Source organism: Apaloderma vittatum, unplaced genomic scaffold (genome assembly GCF_000703405.1).
Source record: "Apaloderma vittatum isolate BGI_N311 unplaced genomic scaffold, ASM70340v1 scaffold7830, whole genome shotgun sequence".
NCBI lineage: Eukaryota > Metazoa > Chordata > Aves > Trogoniformes > Trogonidae > Apaloderma > Apaloderma vittatum.
The window spans coordinates 351-23,830 of NW_009694973.1; the positions used below are offsets into that span (position 1 = coordinate 351).

The following is a 23,480-nucleotide window of genomic DNA, read 5'->3' on the forward strand; positions in this document are numbered from 1 at the left end:
GATGCTGTGGGAGATGGTGTCAAATGCCTTGCTGATATCCAGATAGACCACAACTACTGCCTGGCCACCATCCATCCACCTGGTTATGTCTTCATAAAAGGCTATCAGATTGGTCACACATGACTTCCCCTTGGCAAAGCCATGCTGACTGCTCCTGATGACCCTCTTATCCTTGATATGCCTAGAGACAGTGCCAAGGATAAGATGTTCCATCACCTTTCCAGGGATGGAGGTGAGGCTGAAACACACCTAGTCAGGCATGAAGTGTACAGAAACTCCCAGGGGATCTTGAATAACACAAAAGGCATTGACTCCTGTCTAGATTTGACTTAGGTTTTGGCACTGCATGCAGGATTGTTGTTTCAGAGGTCATTTAGACCTCTTGGCATCTGCTAGCATTAACTAGCATTTTGCTATGCAGCAAGGGAAGCAATGCTTGACAGTGTTTGAGACTGGAGTTGAGCGTGAGCATCCCTGTAAGTACCTGCCTGGAACAGGCTGGTTTGCAGAGAATTTTGCACAGTGTTGTACCTTTGGACAGAATCACCTGCTGTTGTATATTTAAGTGACTTTTGTGCCATCATTTGAAAATTTATTTCTCTCTTGTTGCAGATGTGGACGGTTTGATTACCCAAGCTCTGCTGACGGGTAACTTTGAGAGCGCAGTTGATCTCTGCTTGCATGATAACCGCATGGCTGATGCCATTATCTTGGCCATCGCAGGTGGACAAGAGCTGCTTTCTAGGACGCAAGAAAAGTACTTTGCTAAGATGCAGAGCAAAATTACCAGGGTATGTTTTTTCAGCTGAGAACATGCATATATGCATTTGGCAACTTAAAACTTGCCATTTTATAGGTTTATTTCTGTGAGAAGCTAATAAGTATTCAAGTAATCCATAAGATCTCGGAGCAGAAGGGTTTGTGTTACTCTTTCTTAATGCATTTATAAGGAGAGAAGAGGCACACTACCTGGATATCTATACACAAGAAGACTGTTCTTTACCTTGTCTCCAGTGCCTCTAAGTTGGATGGATATACACTAGTAGATTCTAACTGATAAATGTCTTAAGCAATGCATATTTCGATCTGGTTATCTTGTCACATTTTTCAAGAGTCACATATGATTCTGAACCACTCAAAACAAGAAGGACATGGACCTGTTAGAGTGGGTCCAGAGGATAACCATGAAGATGATCAGGAGGCTGGAGCACCTCTCCTACAAGGACAGGCTGAGAGATTTGGGATTGTTCAGCCTGGAGAAAAGAAGGCTCCAGGGAGATCTTACAGCAGCCTTCCAGTACCTACAGGAAAGCTGGGGAGGGGCTTTTGAGAAGGGCATGTGGTGATAGGACAAGGGGCAATGTTTTTAAATTGAAGTGGGGTAGATTTAGATTAGATATTAGGATAAGGCTATTTATTATGAGTGGTGAAACACTGGAATGGATTGCCCAGAGAAGTTGTGGATACTTTATCCCTGAAAGTGTTCAAGGCCTGGCTGGATAAGACTGAGCAACCTGATCCGGTTAAAGATGTCCCTGCTCACTGCAGTGGGGTTGGAACTAGATGATCTTTAAGGTCCCTTCCAGCTCAAGCCATTCTATGACCCATGCTTGCTGCCAGCAGTGTTATATTGGTTTCTGCCTGTGATTAGTCTCAGCAAATCTTGCTGATGCTTTGTTTCACTGCATGCACAGAAGAGAGGTCAGTATACCCAGGGTAGATCAATCACTGTCCAGGAGGCAGTTTATTATGGCCAGCTGATTATTATTTTTTCAGCTTTTTGCAATACTAGAGATGGGTGATGCTGCTCATTCAGATCTTTCTTCTGTATTGTTAACATGAGAAAGTGGCAACTGGAGGATGAAACAGGAGAAATGTCCTTAAAAGAGCACAGGACAAATGATCTTTCAAGGATGGCCGCTTTTAGAAGAAAGGAGAAAGTTGCTTGTGGGCACTTTTTAGTACTCTATTGTTAAAGAAGAGTCTTTTATACAGTAGTAGGAGACAGCCTATGAGATGGGCGTGTGCTTAAGTACTTCCCTGAAGCAGGGCTGAAGACCACTAAGCACAGTCACTTGGGGGAGTTAGGGCATGTAGCACCACAAACTAGGGTCTGTAACTGGTATTTTGCTGGTTATTGCCTGTGATCCAGTTTGAGATAGGAGCAATTTGCATTTCTAGTAGTGAATGACTGAAAAGAGGAAAAAAAATCTCAATTAGTCATTCATTGCAGGATTTTCCCCTTGCCCCCAGCTTTTTTCTTGCCTCTGGCTTAATCAAAGAAAGGAGAATTTTGAAGCGAGTCGGAAATACCTTCGTTGTAGTTCATCCTTTGGGAAAAGGTATTTATATGGAGAGCTGACCAGTTATTTATGGCTGTGCTAACAAGTGAATGTTGACCTTGCACTTGTTATTTGGATTTTCTGGTCTCATACTGCACACTTCCTGCTTGTTCAGCTCAATTTCTGAGCTTGAAGTCATGGCATGACAAGAGTTTCATTCACTAAATACCAGCACAGCTGCCAAGGCTGTCTTTTATCTGAAGCAAAATAACCGGAGGCAGAGCTTGAGATGAAAGAAACTGTGGATTTTCATTTTGAGGGCTTGTGGACATGCAGGCTCTGGGTGCAAGGCAGGGATACTGCAGCCTGCTCAGGTTGCTGTAACTGCCAGTTTGTTTGCTCCTTCGAGCAGCCTTTTCAGCTGCCCCTCACTGGTCAACCTGAACCCAAAAGCTTAAAGCTGAATGAAAGAGTTTGAAAAATTCATACCCCTTGCTGAGTATTGTGTAGGGGATTTGTAGCTATATACCTGGTATATTACCTTTCTGTGCAAAAACTGCTGAAAACCATATGCAGCAATCCCAGCTTGCAAAGATTGTGCATTCTTTTCTTACACATTTTATAGTAAGAATAATTGTGTCTGTTATCCAAGCTTAGTCTGTGGTTTTCACAGAACTCCTTTTGAAGTAAAATTCACTCTTGTGTGGATGTTGAATTGCAGTGCAGTATCTACAGTGACCCTACCTACAGTGGGGATGAGTACACTTGAATAGATAAAAATTATACTGTATCTTAGAAAACAAAGGAAATCCTACCAAGATCTTAAATGTTACCTTCCTTCTTCTGGTCTAGCTCATCACTGCGGTGGTAACAAAGAACTGGGAAGAGATTGTGCAGTCTTGTGATCTGCAGAACTGGAGAGAGGCTTTGGCTGCTGTGCTCACTTATGCCAGGCCAGATGAATTTGCAGCCCTCTGCGGTAAGGACACTTTACAAACTGGATGTCATTTATTCCACTTGTAGCAAAACTATACTTTGCCACAGTTGTTTTCCAGTAAACTGCTGTAATACCTGGCTAGCTTCTTTGGTAAGTCATATAGTTCTTCAGTCTCCTTGCAGAGGAGAGGAACCTCTGCAGTGCTGTGCTCTCAGTATGTTCCCTAATTTTCTGGGCATAGAACCCAGACCCTGGTGAGCAGCTGTGTCCTGGCATCGTTTGTGTAGTGCACAGCTTCTGGTCTCTTACCATTTCCAGATGGGTAATGGTGATGTTGATGTGACAGGTGTCTCAGCCAAGGGACCAGTGTCTTGGAGTGTTTGTGGATGGGACACCAGGGAAGTGCTTCACTACACTTTCCCAAGAGCAATTTTGACTTCTTGGTAGGAGTCCTCTTTCCCATGTGGTGAGCATGCTTGCTGTCATGTGTGCTGCATGGCAGACAGCTGGATGGGGGAAGTTATATTGTCAATAGCTGTGTGAGTGACACTCCTGTGCCCCTCAGATGCTAGCACTGTGTCTAGGGAGCTGTACAACTCTCTTCAGCATACATCAGCCCAGAGAGCAGTATCACAGCTTTGTTGCTCACAGTTCCTTGGCAGCTTACATGCTAGGGTCATGCTCCTGAAATGAGGGCCTGCAAAAAGTGGGTGATGGAGGGGACTATCAAACTCTGGCCCTTTGTCAGGTTGGCAGATGGACTCTCCCCTCTGATTTGTATCTGCTGGGCACCAGAGTGTGTCCTTACCAATGGATCCCTTCTCACTGTGCTGAGCAGAGATAAAACAGGTATTGCTTTCCAAGCCTCAGCAGTGATGGAGGGATCACCACAGTGATTCACCAGCATCTTCTTTGTTCATGTCTTTCTTAGATCTCCTGGGTAATAGACTGGAGAGTGAGGGGGACAGCCTCCTTCAGACACAGGCTTGTCTCTGTTACATTTGTGCTGGCAATATTGAAAAACTCGTTGCTTGTTGGACCAAAGCTCAGGATGGAAACAGCCCCTTGACCCTTCAGGTTGGTAATTTTGTTAAGAAAGATGTTGGAAGTAAAGCACTGCAATTATTTGGCACTTAAATGATCTAGTGTAGAGCTTTGTCTGATTGTTGCATGTGTCTCAGGATGGAAGCCTCTTCCTTCTGGAATGAATGTCTTCCATAGTAATACCATGTAAATATGATATTGGAAAATACATTGTGAAGCACAGTAATCCTTGTCTGCTCTGTACTTCAGGTAGTCATGCTAATATGCTGCTTGTGCGGAAAGGTAGTTGTAGGGCTTAGTGTTTTGGTAAAAGAGGGGCTTTGAATGCTTGCATATTTTGGAATGGGGCAATACCTGGTTGGACTTTTTTGTTTCTGGAAGAGATGGCTTGGTTGTTTGGGGGAAGAAATCTAATAACTTAGAGTTAAATCTGGAGAATCCTGTTTAGTAAGAACAGTTCTTTGGCTTTGAACTCTGATGCACTGATGTCTTTGCTGTCAGAAGCCATTTGGTGCACCGTTGCCAGTTGCTGTTGTGTTATCTCTTGTGCTTGGAACATGATGCCTTTACTGCAGCTGTAACTGTTCAAGAAACCTGCACTTGGCTTGGGCTTCCTGTTGGGTGCAAGGGGTTCTGCAGGGCTGCTCTGAGGAACAGTCCTCCATGGCAATTATTAGCTAGGGCCTACTTCACCCCTTGTTCTTATTTGTGGTTTTGTTTTGTTTTTTTCCCCAATAGGATTTAATAGAGAAGGTTGTAATCCTGCGCAAAGCTGTGCAGCTCACCCGGGCTGTGGACCCTAATGTTGTGGGGGCCCTTTTGGCTGAGAAGATGAGCCAGTATGCGAACCTCCTGGCTGCCCAAGGCAGCATTGCTGCAGCTTTGACCTTCCTGCCTGCGAACACCAACCAGGTACGGGGCCTTAAGGTTTTTACTTCCTCACTTTGTGTACTTCAAGCAAAGATACCCATGTGGTGCAGCAGGACTGCCATTTGAAATGCACCTCAGGATATGGTGGTCAGGCTGTTTCCCCTCTCCTTGAGCTGATAGAAGTACACAACCTGCCAAAGGGGCAGCTGTCCCTCCTGCAAGCCAAACACAGTGAAACATTTACCTTGACAATTGGTTGGTTGTTTTCTTTTGATTTCTCATCTTCCATCAGCTGGTTTTTGTAGATAGACTGACTTGGGAATGATGCAGCCCAAGATGGGAGGCAGGCACATGTAAGGCAGTTCCAATAGCTGCATGTCTCATGCAGAAAAGACTTATTCCAGTCAAATAAAGTAGAGTAGACTTCTGAGAGAGCTCACCAGTATGTGGCCATTCAGCCTCCTGGTGTGATGCACCGAGTGACAGGCAGTGCAGTTAACCTTCCTTCTCTGCCCTTTTCTGATTGCAGCCAAACATTGTGCTGTTACGGGACAGGCTTTGCAGAGCACAAGGGGAGCTCCCAGCGGGACAGGAGACCCTCAGGGCACCGTCTGAGAGACAGCTCATGCCCAAAGGACGAGCTGGCCCTGTGGCAGGACAGATGCAAGGGCCCCAAGCTCCAGCCCTGCAGTATTACCAACAGGTAAATGTTTTTTGGCAGTCAAGGAGGAACATGGTGCTTGAGCTCAGGAGAGTGATGGATAGAGGAATCTTTTTTTACTTCTCTTAACTGGAGCTGGGAGCTGTATGACATACCTATGTTGACAGCCCTGTGGTGAAAGTCATCGGTGCTGCTTTTCAGTCAGTGCAGATGCCTTCTTTACTCCTCATCTGGAAACATCTGTGAAACACTTTGTCAAGTAGCCTGCTTCTGAAGATTAGGTGTTTTCCCACTGATTTTCAGTGCCAGAAATGACTGTGTGGAAGAGCACTGCAGGATTTTTCTGTGCTTGCTCATATAGGCCCTGGTGTTGTCCCATTCCTGCCAGCCTTGGGACTTCCTCCAGCCTCTTCTGGGGCTGATTATTTCCAACCCACCCTCCTGGCTCTGATGTTGGCTGCAGAAAATGTTGAGCAGTGGCAATAGCAAACCGAGGGCATATTTCAGCAGTTGCAAGTACAGCCTACTGTGAAAACACCTTCCCAGCCCGGTGTAAGTGGGGATAGGCAGCGTGGGCAGGGGCTGAGACAGGAGTGGGGAGGAAGGCCTGGGCTGAGAATGAGCTGTGCCAGAAGAAAGATCCATTGAGTATAGGACTAATAAGGGAGCTAAGGGCTGTGTGGGGAGGAAGAGGAGAAATAGGGGAGGCAGATGCCTTCTAGCCTCAGAATGAAGTCATGCTGGCCATCACTGGAGTGTGGTGTGATGGGCAACCCTGGCTCTATGCATGCGTAAAGACCATTACCAAGTCTCTAATCCCTCAGCACAGCTCATCTGGCCCAGTTCTGCACAGGCACTCTGGGCTGGGATTTTCTTGGAACTGTTAGTGCTGCAGGTTTTCTCCTTGCACAGAGGAGACTGGCACAAGCAGAAGCATGTCTCTGTCTGTGCTGCCCTTCAAGCACTGCCTGCCAGAAAAATGAGGGCAGTAAGGAAGAAATGCTGAAAACTGGGAGGGAGTTGGCCTTTGTTCTCTCCCTCTTGATATCAACAATTGTGTGTGTGCCTTCTCTCCAGGGTGATGACAAGGTAGATTTCAGAAGAGACAAAGTCTTCATCTTGTTCGTCTAAGATTATCTTGCTAATTCTATTGCATATGATTTTCAAGGCTGTAGAAAACAGCAGGTGTCCTCTAGCTAGCATGATCTTAGCAATGCCTTTTAAACCAGAGTTCCCTCTTTCTCCTAATATCTTGGGAATGCCTCAAGCTATTATTTAAGCAAGTCCTGCTCATTAATAAAAGGCTGGGTGTGTTGCAACTCCACACACACACTGCAAGTGAGTTACCCCCTGTGTTCTTAGCTTTTCAGGGAGCTCATGCTCAGCAGAAGAGACTTGAAGGGCACAGGTGTGATGTGCTGTGCAATATGCTGATGAACCAGAATGGAAAGAAATTATGTGTTTGAGTCTTAGGATACTTGTTTTGATTTACTTACTTTCAGGAAAGTGTATATGTAGGACTTGGTCAGGCTTCATGCAGCCTTTGTTTAGTTGCTGCCTCAGGCAGGAACATGTCCTTAAAGCGTGGTTTCCTTTTAGTGTGGGTTTTTTGAACCCTTTTATCATCTGAAAAAAAAAAAAAAGGGGCATGAAAAGGTGTGGAAGAGTCTTTTAGACAACTTTAGTGATGAGTTATGCAGACATTAGCAGTGGTGATTGTGCAGCTGACTGCACCATTAGCCCAGCACTGCACAGGGTTAGAGACCAGTAGACTGAAGTCAGCTGAACCAGCCAGGGCTACAGCTCTCCCTCTGCTTGCCCTCAGATGGGGTGTCGGGCTACTGACCCCCACTGCGCATCACACTACTGGGCAGTGTGCCCTCTTCTTGCTCAGGGACATCACATGCATAAGGAAGGTCTTGGTCTCTGTCCCATCAGAAAGGTAGTAGTGGTTGTGGAAGGGCTTTGGAGTGGCAAGGATGGAAGATAAAGGAAAGGATTTTTGGGAGACTGACTGGGAAACAGTTAGCATTAAGATGTATGGTTGTGCATATGCAAGAGATGAGTATCAGATTTTAACCTTTTTTAATTCATAGTAAGCTTGCTTTAAACAGACTGCTTTTGTGTGAGGCAGTATGTTTGACTTTAACATGCAACTTGGGACCTCCAGCTGTGGTTAGTGATGCTTGATGTTACGCAGTAGGTTTGGGGGAGCTTCTACATCAGGAAAGTGTGATGAAAGTGGCAGACCTGGCTCAGTGGCACATGTAACACTGCACATGCTCCACAGCGTGTTGTAGCTGCATCTCTGCTGTGCTTTGTCTTCACTCTGCAATTCGCTTTGGGTCCGGCGCACTGTAATTTTGTCTGTCTTGAATGCACTTTTCCTCCTTCTGAGATTTTATGGCTATATTGTAAGTGCCAGCATGCAAACCCTTTTGTGTTCACTTCTTTGCATCTCGTTTTGTGAAGCCCTTTAGACTTTTTTTTTATTGTTTTGTTTTCCATGATTGGTATTTCTTTGTTCAATTCAGGTTAGAATTGCCCCTACTGTCACTACCTGGAGTAACAAAACTCCTACTGCCCTTCCCAGCCATCCTTCTGCAGGCTGTCCCTCTGACACTCAGGTATAACCTTCATTATTCCTCCCTGAGCCCCTGCTCCAACCTGATATGTCCCCTGGTGTAGTCTGTGTGCTTGACACAGTCTGGTACAGACAGACAGACAGACAGAAGGAGCAGATTCCACGTGTGCTCTAGTTTTGCTCCTCTGTGTCTCATGTTACTTTTTTTCACTAATGCCTCAGTCCGCTCTAGAAAGCCTTGAGTGGGAGCTTAGTGTGACCTGAGCTCTGCCTGCCCCTCCTCAGTCCCTGCCCCATGCTGGAGTATTTGAAATGTGGTAGTATTTTTGCTTTCCCTCTTTCCCATGGAAATCAGAAGTTCCAGAGTTAATGTTTAAATTGGTTTTTAGCTGAAAGCTGTGGATGGCAGGGTGCTCTTGGACTGCCTGAATAATAGGCAGCCCTGGCAAGGACCTCTTCCTTGTGCAGGAAGGTATGTACTGTTCTGCTGCTGCTGCTGAAGTCACTGTACATACAGGCTGTGTTTTCAGTGTTAGCTGAGCACCTTAAGGCATTGAGGGGATTAGAGGCATTTGCCATTGTGCTGGTGGCTCTTCCAGGGAATGTGGTTACAGGCCTTGAAATGTGAACCAATTGTCTTGTTGCAGTTCTGCTTTACCACTATGTTACTGTTGCTTACTAAATCCTGTCACCCCCTACCCTTTTTCCTGCGATCTTTTTTTACAGAGGGACAACCCACCTCCTCCAGGGTTTATCGTGCCAGGTGCCGCTAACCCCAACATGCCACCGCAGCAAGCCACGTCTTCCAATTACAGCATGTACTCACAAGCAGGGGCCCGGCCAACACACCCACAGAGTGAGTAGCAGCAGCTCCCCTCTTCTTCCCACCCAGGTGGACCAACCAGGTGATGAGACCATATTTACCTGGGGATAGCCAGTCTCCTTCCTTGGAGTTGGGAGAGTTCAGAGCAAGTCAATCCTCATTTCTGGGGAGGAGTGAAAAGCTCCCGAGATGGCATCTGAGGATTGTAATTTCTTGAGGGGGTCCAAACATCAGTCACCCTCTCCTCTGCTGAGGTGGTGTCTGCCCACAGCTCTTAGATTCACTCAGCTGGCCCTTTCCAAGGGTGTGCAGGAGTCAGAAACCCCACAGTGTGAGTCCTGGAGAAGCAGAACAGGCCTGGCAAAGAGGAACCCAACTCATCTATGTGCGGCTGAGCCATCCAGTTCTCATTGAGACTCTGTGAAGGTGGGAAAGGGGATGAGGAGACTAGAGCAGTAGTAGAGGTGAGTGAGGAAGAGAGCAGAGCACTAACACCCTCAAAGCAGCGGACTGAAATAAAGAACAGGCATGAGGCTGGAAAAAATGGACATAGTCGAGCAGTGAAGAGACAGTAAAGGTAAGCTGCAGGCCCACAGTAAAAGGCTGTGAGCTTGCATTCACTTCCAGAGACTGCATTTCACTTACTTGTCCTAGGCTTTCCTTTTGTGCAAACCTGGGACAGGGATTTTCCTTCCCTAAGAGGCACCATGAGGATTGCAGTGGTCCAGAAAACAGCCAGAGCAGCAGCATCCATGTGCTTTAATCCCACTCCTAGTGGCATGGTGGCTCTGGGTGGGAGAGTTTTTGGGGGATAATCGGAATCCTTAAAGCCAAGGAAGTCCTTTCTCTGGCTCCCTGCTCCCAGTGTCAGGCTAAGGTTTTGAGCAGTCCTGCAAGTGAAGGCAGTGTTCTGGGAGCCTGGATTTGGCTGGGCAGGTAAGTGGTTTAAGGGGGAAGGAGAAGGAAGAGAGGAGAGTCAGGTGGAGAAGGGAGCAGAGGCAGATGAAACCTGCTCCTCTGTTATGAACTCACTGACTGAATGTCTTTTCTCCATTTGTAGCATATCAGGCCACACAGCAATACTCTTGTGGAACAGGGGGACCAGCGCTCTATCAGCCTCAGCAACCTATTGCTGTTCCTGCTTCAGTCTCTTACCCAAACCCTGCCCCTAACACGACCCCTCCCTACCTGCCCTCTGCTCCTGCCCACGCTGTGCCCTCCCCGCTGTACCCTGGTCAGCCTCAACCTTCCCCAACAAGCCTCAATCCCATCTCTTCCTTCCCTCTTCCTCCTTTGGGTGCATCCTTTCAGCATGGCAGGCCAGGACCTTCAGCAACTCCTGTGGCTTATGCATTACCTACTGGACCAACAGGTACTCTGCCTGCAACCAGTGACCTTCCTGCATCTCAGAGAACAGGTCTGCGCTTGGACTGGGGGTGGGCAGGCAGGGAGGGTGAGGGATTTGCTTTATTACTCACTTAAACATGCACATTTTCCTTGTGAATGCTTTGTACAAAGTTTGCTTTTGCTTAGAGACCAATTCAAAGCATTTCTAAAACACATCATCTTCCCTGTGCATCTGGCAAGGATATGGCTTTGTTCCTGCAGTGAGCACTTGCTGAGGAGTGTGAGTAGTCATTTTCCTCTCACGAGGAAGACATTGCCGCAAACACAGAGCTTTTGTGCTGCCCCACAGCATTGTCTTGTTAGTCTGTCCTGTGGTCTGGATTGGATGGCAGCATGATTTTAGCCTTGCAAGGCTGGCATCAAAACCTGCAGCGTGGCTGGAGCAAGTTTTCTCTGCAGTGATTAAGAAAATCCCAATTCTCACAGGACAGTTTTGCAAATGTAATTTGGCCTTGTGTGCCTGGTTTGTGAGCGGCATTTCAAGCCCAGGATTGGCGGCATATTTAATTCAAACAGCATTTCCTGTGGCATCAGCTTACTTCCATGGTTTTTTTCCTAACCACTTAGTGCAGTGGGATGTACTTGTAGCTATGAATGCCTTTAGAGATAATCAAAAGTGATTTAGAAATGCTTTTACATGTCTCCTTCCTGAATTTTAATCAAAAGCATGTGTGTGTGGCTGACACATAAGAGCACGTGTGAGCATGCATGGTGAAAGAGCATGCACTGAGATGGAGTGTGCAATGCCACCTTGTGACTGCTTGGATGTAACTTTCCTGTGGGACAGTGACTTTACTTGTGATAACAAACCTGTCACTTAGCAGAAAGAACAGCTTTGCATACATCAGACTGCGCAGAAAGCATGAATGGTTCTTTACTAAATCTGGCCATAAATGTACTTGACATCCAGGTGGTCCAGCTGGGGAGTCAAGGGATCTGGGAAGTTAGGGAGTGGAGAGAATATTAGGCGGGATTTGAGGGACGCTCACTCTGCTGACAATCTCTAAGGGTCCCCACTGTGTGTCCCTCACTTATTTGAAAAGCCTGTTAGGGGTGATGCAGTGCAGAAGAGGCACCTTGCCTTTGTCTTGGCAGTAAGAGTTCTATGAGTAGGCACTCCTGGCATCTGTGAGGGTGGGAGCCCACACCTCTCATGGCATTGTCTTCACACACACTCATATTTTTGGGGAGAAGTGGTCTTTGTCAAAAAAGAGAGGATTGATGTAGGGCAGCCACTAAGGCTGCAAAGGGAGAAGAGGCTTTTTCCCTCCATCCTGTAGCCAAATTCGATATCCTTTCTGTTCCTGGAGATGCTGTACCATGACCTCTCCTCACCCCATGTTCCTGGGGCATGTCAAACTTCTGTGTCTTCAAGCTAGACAAATTATTAAACTGGGCAAAGGAAGAGGCGTTAGATAGGATTCTAGGCCTGAGGTGTGAAGCAGCATGTTATAATGCAGATAGCATGGCTCATGCCACCTCCAAGTAAATACAAGAAGGTTGTTCTTTCTTATCCATGTTATTACCCTACTTGCGCTTGCTGGCAGGTACTTCAGATCTGTTGCTTGCTGAGTTTCTTGTGATAACAGTGAAGTGACATAGTCCATGTGTAACTCAGAGCAAGTGAAGCTCTGTGCCCTGGGCCGTAGAAATTAGGGACATTAATGACTATACCGGTTGATTTGTAGAACTGCGTAATCCACACAGACAGTAGTCTTGCCTATGCCATTTTAATATAAGTGGAATTGAGGCAGTCATTATCCACATTGCCTTGCCAGATTTCCTTTCAAAATTAAGTCTTCATGCTAGGCCTTCTGAGAACTACTGGTGCTGCTTGTGTTTTTCCCAGCAGCTGTGGTGGATTGGCAGCCAGTACAAAGTGTCAAACCTTCAGGAACGCAAACTGCTTTAGGTGTCTCCTGAAGAGCTCTCTGGAATGGTAAAATGATTGTCAGGTTGTGGCTGAGTAATGTGGGTTGCACTGTCTGGTAGGAATAGAAATGACAATACCAGAAGAGATAATAAAGCCTATAAGAGTGCAGGACTGCAGCATTTGTTAGAAACACACTTTTTACTGCATGGACAGAGCAACAGGCTTGTTTTCAGCAAAGGTAAACAAAAGTAATTCCACAGGGTGGTTTGGGCAAATTATTTACCTCTAAACTGCCATTGTAATTAGGTTAGGTGTTTTATCTCCTGACTTTTGTGCTTATTGAAACTAAACTGCTAATCAAAAATTAAACACCAGCTGTTATATTATTTTCAAAGAATTTTTTTTTTAGTTTTATTTGCATTTTATCTGCAGAAAGCCTACCAACTCAAGACCAGGCCTCTCCCTTCGCAGGTGAACTAGGTACCACCTAACCTGAAAATAATTACTGCCACTTCATGAAATTAGTTGAACAGACATCATTACGTGCGATGCTGTCTGCTAATTAGACTTTGATCAAATCAATTTTTTATTCTTTGATTGAAACCAGTAACAATATATCTGGAATTTTTAACCACAGAAAAAAAAGCTGGCTTTTTGGTTTTTAAAGTGAATTATTCCAGAAAATTAACAGCAGTAACAGTCTGTGAGATTTTCTTAACATGTTACTGCTATCAGCACTGCAGAAGTTGGACTTCCAATATCAGAAATACTCTGGGATTTTCTGGTTTAGGAGGAACAGAGGAACGAGCCTCTGGGGCACATGGCTGTTGGGAGATGGCACTGCCTTTGTTTAAAGAGAAAGTAGATGTGAAAGGGGTTCTAAGTTGTTTATTTACCACATTAACATGCTTTGGATGTGGAACTTGTATAACAAAAGCTCAATAGCAAATGCAATTTTGGATGAATTGAGCAAATTCTGCAGTGATGTTAAGCTCTCCTGCCTAAGGTGAATTCATCATCTGCTAAGTGAAAAACACTGTGGTGAAAAAGTCCATTGAGCAGGGGTTTGGTTTTGCTGGCGTTTTGTGGGTTTGTGCAATAAATCCTGATTATTTGTCGAGGCCATGGTAATGCTGAAATACAATGCTGTGGTCCCAATTACATGCGCTCTATGATGAGATGGGGAACTATTCCTAATGCACTAATGTGAGCCTTGATGTTCAAATTTCGCAGCTGCATGGAGTGTGCTTTCTTGGAAGAACGTAATGTTTGTTACAGAACAACACTCCAGACTCTGACTGAATCTGCTCAGATATTCTCTGTGCTGCTTCTAGTTTCAAACAAAATGATCTTGGTGCAAAAAGCTATATTTTGCCACCATGCTCTTGCAGTTCTGTTCTGCTTTTGGGACACAAAACATCCATAAACATGCTGTAGCTGGCAGGGGCAATCTGGTTTTATGGCTCTTTTATGTCTCCAGGGTGGCTGGGTGAGTCTGCACTGAAACCTTTAAAGCTCCTGCTGCTTCTTATGCCTCTTCTTTCTGTGCTGTGTAGCTGGGGAACATGTTTTAACTGCCGTATATAAATCCATCACAGTAAGCAGTCGCAGCAGCAGCTCTTGGGATATGGATGCAGCTAAATGGTGTTCTTATTCACCTGTGGTTTCTTATATCTATGCTGCCAATTAGTGTTTATAATAATGTTATGGTGATCATGAAGAAAAAAAGAAGTTCAAAACTGGTTCTCATTTCTTCTCATGATACAGATGGGAGAAGCTTTCACCAGTAACTGAAGCTGTCTTCACATACACAGTGTGGGTAGCAGAGCTATATGTTTGGGGCATGGTTGGCAGCTGCCTGCTGTTTCAGAGAACATGTCTGCTCAAAGTTATTTTTTCCCAAGAGAAGAAAAAGTTAATTATTTTTTAAAATAAATAAAAGGAATCAACTGCCAAACTTGGAAAAAGTTGATCAAGATGCCAAACCTGTGCAGTGGGCACAGAGCCCAAAGGGGTCTGATGGCCAAGGTGTTGGGAGGCTCCAAATGGAGCAGAAGCTATTCTGGCCCCCTGAGAAGGGCAGAGGAGCAGGAAGGTGAGGTCAGGTTCTGCCCAGCCCCTGCCAGTAGAGCTGTGGCAGGGAGCTGGCCCAGCTGAGCTCAGGGAGATTATCACTGCCCTCCTCCAGGGTACTTACAGTCTCCCTTTTCTTTCTGTCTCAGGGCCTCAGAATGGCTGGAATGACCCTCCTGCCTTGAACAGAGCTGCCAAGAAGAAGAAGGTACTCTAGGAAATCCTGTCTCAACACAATTCAATGCTGACCACCTGAAAAGCAGTAATTTAAGGAAAAGGGTTAGCAGCAAACAAAAGCTGCACCTCCTGAGCAGAAATGGCTTTTACGCCTCTCAAGTATGCACTATCTCTCTCAAAATACTTAAACTTCTAAAGAGATGGTGGCTTTTTGCTAAAGTTGTGGTTATTAATTACAACATTAATTCTAGTTTGAGGAGGGAAGAAAATACCTCAAACTATTTTCATCTGCTGTAAAGCAGATGAGTTTTTCAGGAGATACTTACATGAAATGATGAGGCCATGCAAGTTGTTATAGATTACTGACTTTGCTGGAGCAGAAAGCAATTCATCCTGATTTAAGGGTGTGACCTCAAGAGATCAGCTGAGAATAAGACAATTTTTGCGATAGAGACAATGTAGTTTTGTAAAACAGATGTAGATTGCAGCAGGACAAAATAACTGGGGACACTTGACACAGTTCAGAATGAGCCTTTTCATTCACTGGTGCTGCTGTAGTCTTGTGTATCTACATAGCAGTCTGTCATCTGCTCTTCTCTGAGCTTGGTACACCTAGGAACCAAGAGTGAGTCTAGAGTGTGTAAAGTGTGGGGAGGAAAAAAAGTAAAAATGTTAGATGTTAGAGCAGGCAAGATAAGGTCTGGATGAAGGTGAAGGCAGAAGTTTCCCTTACTCTTTGGACTTTGGTCTGCAGTTCAAGATTTAGAAGCTTTTGCATAGGGAATGCTTTGTGTGCTCTTGATTGCCCCAGTGCTGGCAGCTGCTATGCTGCCTTTCAGGGCTTCAGGCTCTTAAGTAGAAGGTCATCAGTAGGAATAACTGCTGGACCTAAGAGCTCAAGATGCAGCCTTCTGCAAACAGGGGTTTGCTACTGCTATGTGTGTTGTGTGTGTGTCACAGGGTTGGCTCCTTTCTAAATAAAGAGTCATGCTTGCATTCCCTATTGGGTATTTAACAAACTGCTGTCAAAATATTTCGACGCTTGTTTCCCATATGTCAACTGTATTTGAGGATGGTTTAGGGTATTTATAAAATGACTCGCCACATGGGCTATCGTAAAATAGAAGAACTGTCTGACATTTCAAGCTGCAGCATAATTTGCAACTGTTTCCAATCAAGAATTTACCCAATATTGCTGTATTTCATTGCTTTTATAACTGACTTTGGTGGTGGATTGGGAGTATTTTTCTTGCTGTCCCAAACCGCTAGCTTAATTCTGGTATCATTCGTTCAGGGTTCTGTAGTCTTCGCTTTTTTTCCATGCAAACCCAAAGAAACGTGTGCATTCCCACGGGACCTCTTCCTTTTGTTTGCATTTCTGTATGATGCATAGCAGAGGACAGTAGCTCGTTTTGTTGTTTCTTGCCTCTACCAAGTGTTTCCAAAACACCGCTGTGTAAAGAGTGGCAGATGTTTGGGCTGAATCTGAAACACACAAACCTGTTTGCCGGAAGCTTGAAAGGCTTTCAGAAGCCTTATTGGTGCTTGCTAGCTGTGGCCTATGTACTGCATGGACAAAAAAGTACCCTTGAAAGTGAGACACAAAAAATCTAAATATAATGACCCAATAGTAAGAATAGATGTAGGAGTGGGTTGGTATTCATTAGCGCAACTCCTCTTCTCTTAGTGCTGGTCTGCCAAACCTCTGTTTTGTGCCCTTAACACAGGAAGAGTGGCTCTGATTTGGGGTGGCTGTACTCTGTTCTTGTGGCCAGAGGCAGCCTGGGCAGACTTCTGCTGCAGTTGAGGCAGAACAGGCAGAGCACACAGAACTGGAATTACTGACAAATACTACTGCCTCAGGGCAATTCTCACTGCAGCTGCAGCCAGAGGAATGAGTTTGTTTAGCCAGAGTGAAATCCTATATTGCCTGCCTCTGTTGCTCTATATTCTGAGGGCTCATCAGTCTGCTTGGCAGAGCTCTCTGTTGCTGCAGACTGGGAAGTCTGTAGGAGCTGAGTGTTGTGCTCTGCCTGTGGCAGCCACAGTAGCATAAATGTACTGTTTGTTTTTTGGTTTGTTTTTTTCCCAAGGTCCCTGATAACTTCCTGCCCCCGGTTCCCATCACCTCCCCAATCATGAACCCACTGGCGGATCCACAGTCTCAGATGCAGCAGCCTCCAGCTCCAGCACCACCCACAGGCTCACCCAGCTTCCAGCCTCCACACCTCTCAGCAGGGCAGCTGGTGCTGCAGGGTGGCTACCCACCTGCTCCCCAGCCCCTGGGGTCATGCATCATCCCACCCTCTGTTTCCAAACCCAGCACGGAGGGGGCCCCTGGAGCCCCAATTGGCAATGCCATCCAGGTAACGTAGCCCCAGCATTTGCACGCTCTTGATTTGTACATCAGCAGAGCCTTGCAGGCTGGGATCCTGTTGACCAGGCATTTCTTGTACCTTCAAAGTGTACCGCAGTATTTTCAGTCACTAGCTTTGCACCATGCTGGCATTTTGCCACTGTGATCTTCATCTAAGCAATACCTCTTTGCAGTTAATACTCTAGTTCAGTATGCTCCAACAAGCTGCTTCCTTGTGCAACCTCACAGCTCTCCAGAGGGAGTGACAACAGATGCTGACAGTGTCACTTCCACACGCCCACAGGGAAGAAACAGGAGTTGTGCCAAGCTGGCTAATAATGCCACTTGGTTTAGTTGAAAACAGAATGTGGTCACAGTGAACTGGAAAAGCCTCACCTGCTTTCTGTTTCTCAGCATGTGCAGGCACTGCCAACAGAGAAGATTACCAAGAAGCCCATCCCTGAGGAGCACCTTATTCTGAAGACTACATTTGAAGCTCTTATCCAGAGGTGCCTACTGTCTGCCTCTGATCCAGTGAGTCTATGTGGTGTTTCCAGAGTATCCTTGTGTTTGGGTACCTGTAGTTTAGTACCTGTAGCACGGCTAGCCATCACAGCCTCTCCTGAGATAGCTTTTTCCTTCTAAAGGCTACTTTCAGCAGAAAGCAGAAACAAGCAATGTGTAGAAAAGCCATATGCACATAGGGTGTGGTAGTATGGGGACCAGAGCACAGCCCAGCTGACTGAGCACTTTGACTCTGGTCTTTACAGCCCTCAGCATGGGCAGAGCATGATGGTACTGTTTGTGGACAGGGAATTAACCCATTGCAGCCCCCTCTGCTGCTCTCTTCTAAGGAGGAGGGTTGGAATTGGTTACAGTTCAAGTTTTAGTGTTGATGTTTTTAAAAAAGCCCTTTAGAAAGGGCTGTGCTTGCTTCTGTCAGGTGATCATTTTGGTGGCTTGCCCTCTACTTTTGCTTAACTGCTCTTTATAATTCAGAGCAGGAAGTAGCTGGTACTATTCCAGGTCTAAGACAAGGCTCACAGACATGAATGTGTGCCTCAGATTTTGATGTGCAATTTATGATTTTTGGTAACAAATCCATTTCAAAAGGAAACAATGGGTAGCAAAGTGGATGCTTTTAACACAACCTCTGTGCTTTAACACAACTTCTGAAGCTGAACAGGAACATTTCCTGTGGTAATCAGTACTTTTGTAAATGAACTATCTGTCTCAAAGCTTCTCACTCATATCTGGTGGTCGGTAAGTAACGTGGTGGCCCCGAAAGCCAGGTGCTGACTGTTCGCCTTGTGTCTGCCACATGCTGAAAGGTAGATGGTGAAAGACGGGCTGGTGGTGTACATGGGGCTTTGTGCACCAAATGTGCTTGGTCAGCAGCAGAGACTCACACTCCTGTTACAGTGACTGGGCCCTGAGCTAGCTGAGGTCTCTATGGTAGTGGAAGGGTATTGGGCATTTGGTGTCATCTCTGTCTTGTGCCTACTGTACTCTACTGGCTCTGTAGTTTAGACTTGACATTTGCATGTACATACTCCTTCCTTCCCTTGTGGGTCTCAGCCCAGCAGTTTCAGGGTGGACTTGCCTGTGCACTCCTTTAAAGAAGTTTTTCAAGGCCATAGACCTTTCTTTGGACAGATCTCGTAAGGAGCAGTAGCATTCAATTGCTCAAAATCCTTTCTTTAAAGGTTAGGCTGTAGAATGCAGGGATAGAAGTCGTTCACTGCATGGACCCTTTGACCTTTTCTTCCTCTGAGTGCCCCTTCTCCTAAACATGCAAAGGCAGCAGAAGCATTTAGTTCACATCTCTTCCCAGGGATTGCTTTTTCGCTCTGCCAACACATTTTGCTTGCTTCTTTTTAAGTTTCTCTGATTTTCTTAGCAGAGCAAGCATTTCCAGCACACAGCACTGAGAGGCACTGCCCTGACTGTATACCTCGGTTACTGTCAGAACACAGACACTACTCAGTTAGTACATTCCAAAGGCAAAAATGGGATCAGGAAGCAAAGAGTGAGGAGAACAACCACTGTGTACTTCTTCCACCTAATTTCCTTTGGCTGGAGAGATGTATTGCTGTTTATTAAACACAGTTTATTCCTCTTTGCCCTGGTTGTCTGTCTGTAAAATCAAAATAGCATGTATGCTTTTTTTTGAGAGAGTTAGCCAGTCCAAAACCATTAGCCAGTTGCTTATCTGCTCTTCCTGGGGTACTTTTTCCTTACTTACCTCAGTTCCTTTACGACATAACTACTGCTAAGGTGTTTTCCACACATGGCCTGAGATCCATGTGCTGTGTTCTCCTTTTGCCATCTGCACAGCTTTCCCTAATTTCTAGCACAGCAGGTAGCCACCAGTCTGTCTCTACCGCTGAGCTAGAGCATTTCTATAGGATTTGTTATTTTCTCTCTGGGCAATTATTTAATCCAGGGAAGCATTTCCAGTTGCCTGGGGAAATGACACTATCCTAAGTGAAGATGGATTGATATGCATACTGATTTAAGAGGAAGTTGCATTACCCTTGTGCACTGATGCCATTTCTGTTGCTGTTTACCATTTACATTTTGATGCTTCTGTAGTTGTAACCTTGACACTTTATTACTGTTTTATTATTATGTATTAAAATCTTAAATTTCTGTGGCTGTTTAGGAAAAAAAGTTGATAAAAATGCATTTATGCAGCAGCTACTGTGGGCTTCAAGGTGGAATATACCAGGTTTATTTTAAGAGCCCTTGGTGGCAAAATAATTAGAAACACATGGATTAGGTGGTTTATTGTATGTGAAATGGAAGCACAAAGGACCTGTAAGGACAGTTTGGGTTAGGCTTTTAGTATTTCTGTTGACAGTAAAAGCTTACAGACAAACTCCTGGTTTTACTTATCACATAATGAAAATAATTAGGATTTGCCGTGAATAATGACTGACTTGTACATACTTAGACTTCAGTGACTGCATGTCCCCTTAAGCACTCATTGATGTTGCTGGATGCTCAATTTCAGTAATAAATTTATCCAGCTATTATTAGGCTTTGCCAGTGAACCGTAGAAAAAAAATAATTCACGCTGCAACTCAGAATTCTGGCACTTCCCATATCAACTATACCAGTGGGTTTTGCAGACGAGCAGTGGCTTTTGGGATGCACCTCTGTAGTTTATTTTCTGTAGCTAACTAGAGCAGTTACATGTGGAGAACTATAGTAATCACATGGTCTTTCCTAGCAAAATCAGGGCAGAAAAGTACAGAGCAAAAAATTCAAATGATGTGTTGGGAAAATGTTGAGAAAGGAATTTCATGTGCTGTGCAGATCTCTTTGTAGTGATAGCAGATGAGTATGGTGTTCTAAGATCACTGTTTTAATGTATTTATCTCTCTTGTAGCAAACCAAGAGGAAACTAGATGATGCAAATAAACGCCTGGAGTTTCTGTATGACAAACTTAGGGAACAGACAGTAAGTTCTGTTTTACGTTTCCCCCCTGTTCCCCTCAAATATTAAACTTCATTAGTGGTGTGGACACCTCTGCAATATGTAGCTGGTGCTTGTTCTTTTTCTGGAAGCCTGCTTCAAATCCATTTATTTTATGCATTTCCCTCAAATGGCTAGGTAGAGTGCTTGGGTCCAAGTGCCTGTGCAGACTTCATAATGTTTTGGGTCATGTCAGGAGTTTTATGGTGCTGTGCAGGGACTGTGCTGAGCCAAAACCAGCTTCTTGCAGTAGGCACTGGGTGAATGCATCAGGAGAACCCCTGTCGCCAGCTGTTGGCAGAATGAGCCAACACAGCAGGAAGTGAGACATAGAATCTGGAGTGAAAAACAAAACAAAACAAAAGAATAAAAAAGAATATTTCAGTGACTTCACTGGAAGGCAGATATGCAAGTACTTTTGAAGTTCTGGTAATTTTTCCAAAGACTTCCAGGAGGTCTGTGGCAGAATAAAGGACTGGGCTTAAATCTTCTAGTACTTTAGGATTAGAGTGGTATAATCCTGTCATTGTCAGACCATCTTTGCTGAGCAATTAACTTTACCCCAGAGGCACAAAAGCTCAGTCACAGTCTATCACAGCAGGTCTCCCACCTCAAGAGAATTGCATCCAGGGGCTAGCACTAAAGGCTTGCAGGGCTTTTCAGTGCTACAGAGAAGGAATATTCTGGTTGAAGTCTTCCCTTAGACTTCCCAGTGACTGTTCCCAGTGTGGTACAGCTTTAAAGATGGCTTTCTTTAAAGAAAGTAACTAATTGCTTCCCCTTCTTGAGGGCCTGGTGTTACACCCAGGATTTCTGGGTTTCTAGCACTAGTGTATGCACTGTTTTTTCTTTCTGCTGACCTGCCTTGCCTGGCTTCCTTGCAGCTCTCTCCAACCATCATTAGCGGTTTGCACAACATTGTGAAGAGCATTGAAACCCGCAACTACCAGGAGGGACTGAACATCCACACGCACATAGTCAGCATCAGCAACTTCAGTGAGACTTCTGCTTTCATGCCTGTTCTGAAAGTTGTCCTCACCCAGGCCAATAAGCTGGGTGTCTGAAGCAACCTGCATTTGCAAAGCCTTGACAGTTGCTTTTCCAAAGAAGTGCATTTCTACAGCAAACATGCAGGAAATGGACCAAATGCTAGTCCTTGTGGCATGTCATGGTAGAGCACTGACAAATGGCATTACATTCTCCCTGCAAAATTCTTTGCTCTAGGAGGGCTGTGGAGCCCTGGTGCTTTTCTTTTTATCTTGATCTTTTTCCCATCCCAAATGATTCTTGTCTACAGATAGTATATGTAATGGATGAAGCCCTGTATGGTCAGTTTTTAGATGCATGTTGTACTGCTAATCAGTGGCTTTTAACAACAATATGTTAAAACAACACATGAGGTTGTGTATCAGACCCCAAAACAGATTATTCCCTTCCTTCCCCCTGTTCCTTATCCACCAAATTAAAGAGTCTGATCATAAGTGTGTTTGTTCTTTCATTTTATGAAGCTGCTTGCAGTTCTGTTACTACAGTTTACGTGTTAAATAGCTTAATTTTGCACTGCGGCAAAAGAGGAAAATAAAGGCTAATGTGATATTTTCAATAAATATTAAATTATTACAATATGTCTTTGTGAAGTGCGACGTAGATATTTTGAACCCAATGGGGCAGCTTTCTGTTGCATCTGAGGTTTGAGGGTTTTTTGTCCTCCATGCTCATCAGTAAAAGCTCTGTTTAACATTTCCACTGAGAGATTTACATTTCAAGGAAAGGTTTAGCAAGGATTCTGAACACATCTGTGTGTATTTTTAAAAAGGTAAGTGCAGAAACGGTGCAGAGTGGTTTAAACCACCCATACAGAGATACAGATATTCAGTGTGTAAACAAAGCGCAAATTGTTTCTTGCAGTCCCCTCAAGCTGGAGATTGCTGCCTGTGCTGCACTGCTTACCAGTGTGAGGGCATGCTTCTGCAGGCTATTAGCAACTTGGGTCGGGGGTGTTGCACAGCATGCTTCCCTTTCCTATAGAACAGCTGGAGTCGGCTTTAAGTTTTCAAAATTTGAAACCATGTGCCATGAACAGCAAGTAGTCTAGGAAGAAGGGTAGTTGGAAAAAATGTCCAGGTTTAAAAACTATAAAAAGGCAGTTTTACCGAAAACTGCCTAAAATATTGGTGCCTGTGGAATGTAGATTTGGCAATACATACTGCAAGAACTGCGGCAGCCTGAAAGGCACGGACTCAGCTCTTGAGAGAAGCTAGGACAAAGTTTATTAGCAAGAGACAGTATTTATGGGTTACAAACAGGAGACCAGACTATGCAGCCAGGATTGTTACTAGCTCGTGTACACCTTCAATCACTCTATTACCGCACAGAGAGAACAGACTTTCCCAGGTCTGTTTTGATCATACTCTTCCATTTACTCCCATGCACATCTTGTGCAAGAAGCATCTTATCTGACCATTCTCATGAGCAAACTCCCAACATGAGCTGTACTCGGCTGATCATGGTCTCGTTTCATTATTATCAAGGAAGAGTTATGTACTTGTTTAAAAAAGAGCTCAAGGACGAGTCTTAATTTTGCAATGCAGTGCTGCCGGCACAGCTAGCTGTAAAATGTAGGGTATCCACAAAGAAATATAAGTAACAATCGGTGCTGACTTCTGTGACTTAAAGTGATGATGAGGTACAGATTTGTAAGGCAAAACAATTCCTCTGACAAAATCGAGATTAATTTTATTTTCAGACCTCATAAGCTTTTATAATTGGTAAGCATAAAGCATCAGTTGGGAGTTGCTTTTTTTCAGGAGTTTAAAAAACGACTGGAGTAATTTTATTTCCCTTGATCTAGGTTATAAGTTTCTAAATAGTGGTGTAAGTAGATCGCATCCTGCTCCTGTCATTTAGAAGGT

At 44.8% G+C, this 23,480-nt stretch overlaps 1 protein-coding gene across 1 annotated transcript; it reads left to right on the forward strand.

Moving 5' to 3' along the window:
- Positions 1 to 597: 597 nt before the first annotated feature.
- LOC104268029 (protein transport protein Sec31A-like) lies at positions 598 to 22,188 on the forward strand. Its single transcript, XM_009869454.1, has 12 exons — positions 598 to 791; positions 3,135 to 3,261; positions 4,151 to 4,296; positions 5,002 to 5,175; positions 5,663 to 5,836; positions 9,105 to 9,234; positions 10,262 to 10,618; positions 14,704 to 14,762; positions 16,825 to 17,097; positions 17,511 to 17,621; positions 20,482 to 20,553; positions 21,453 to 22,188. Exons 1-12 carry the CDS (start codon positions 693 to 695, stop codon positions 21,630 to 21,632), a joined length of 1,902 nt encoding a protein of 633 aa, XP_009867756.1. The 5' UTR covers positions 598 to 692; the 3' UTR covers positions 21,633 to 22,188.
- The last annotated feature ends 1,292 nt before the right edge of the window (positions 22,189 to 23,480 follow it).

Bases quoted from the DNA above. Each gene is read 5' to 3' on its own strand.
- LOC104268029 (XM_009869454.1), top strand. From the start codon at position 693: ATGGCTGATGCCATTATCTTGGCCATCGCAGGTGGACAAGAGCTGCTT. The intron at 3,262-4,150 runs GTAAGGACACTT...TGTCTTTCTTAG, and splicing joins TGAATTTGCAGCCCTCTGCG to ATCTCCTGGGTAATAGACTG. The intron at 9,235-10,261 runs GTGAGTAGCAGC...CTCCATTTGTAG, and splicing joins CCGGCCAACACACCCACAGA to CATATCAGGCCACACAGCAA.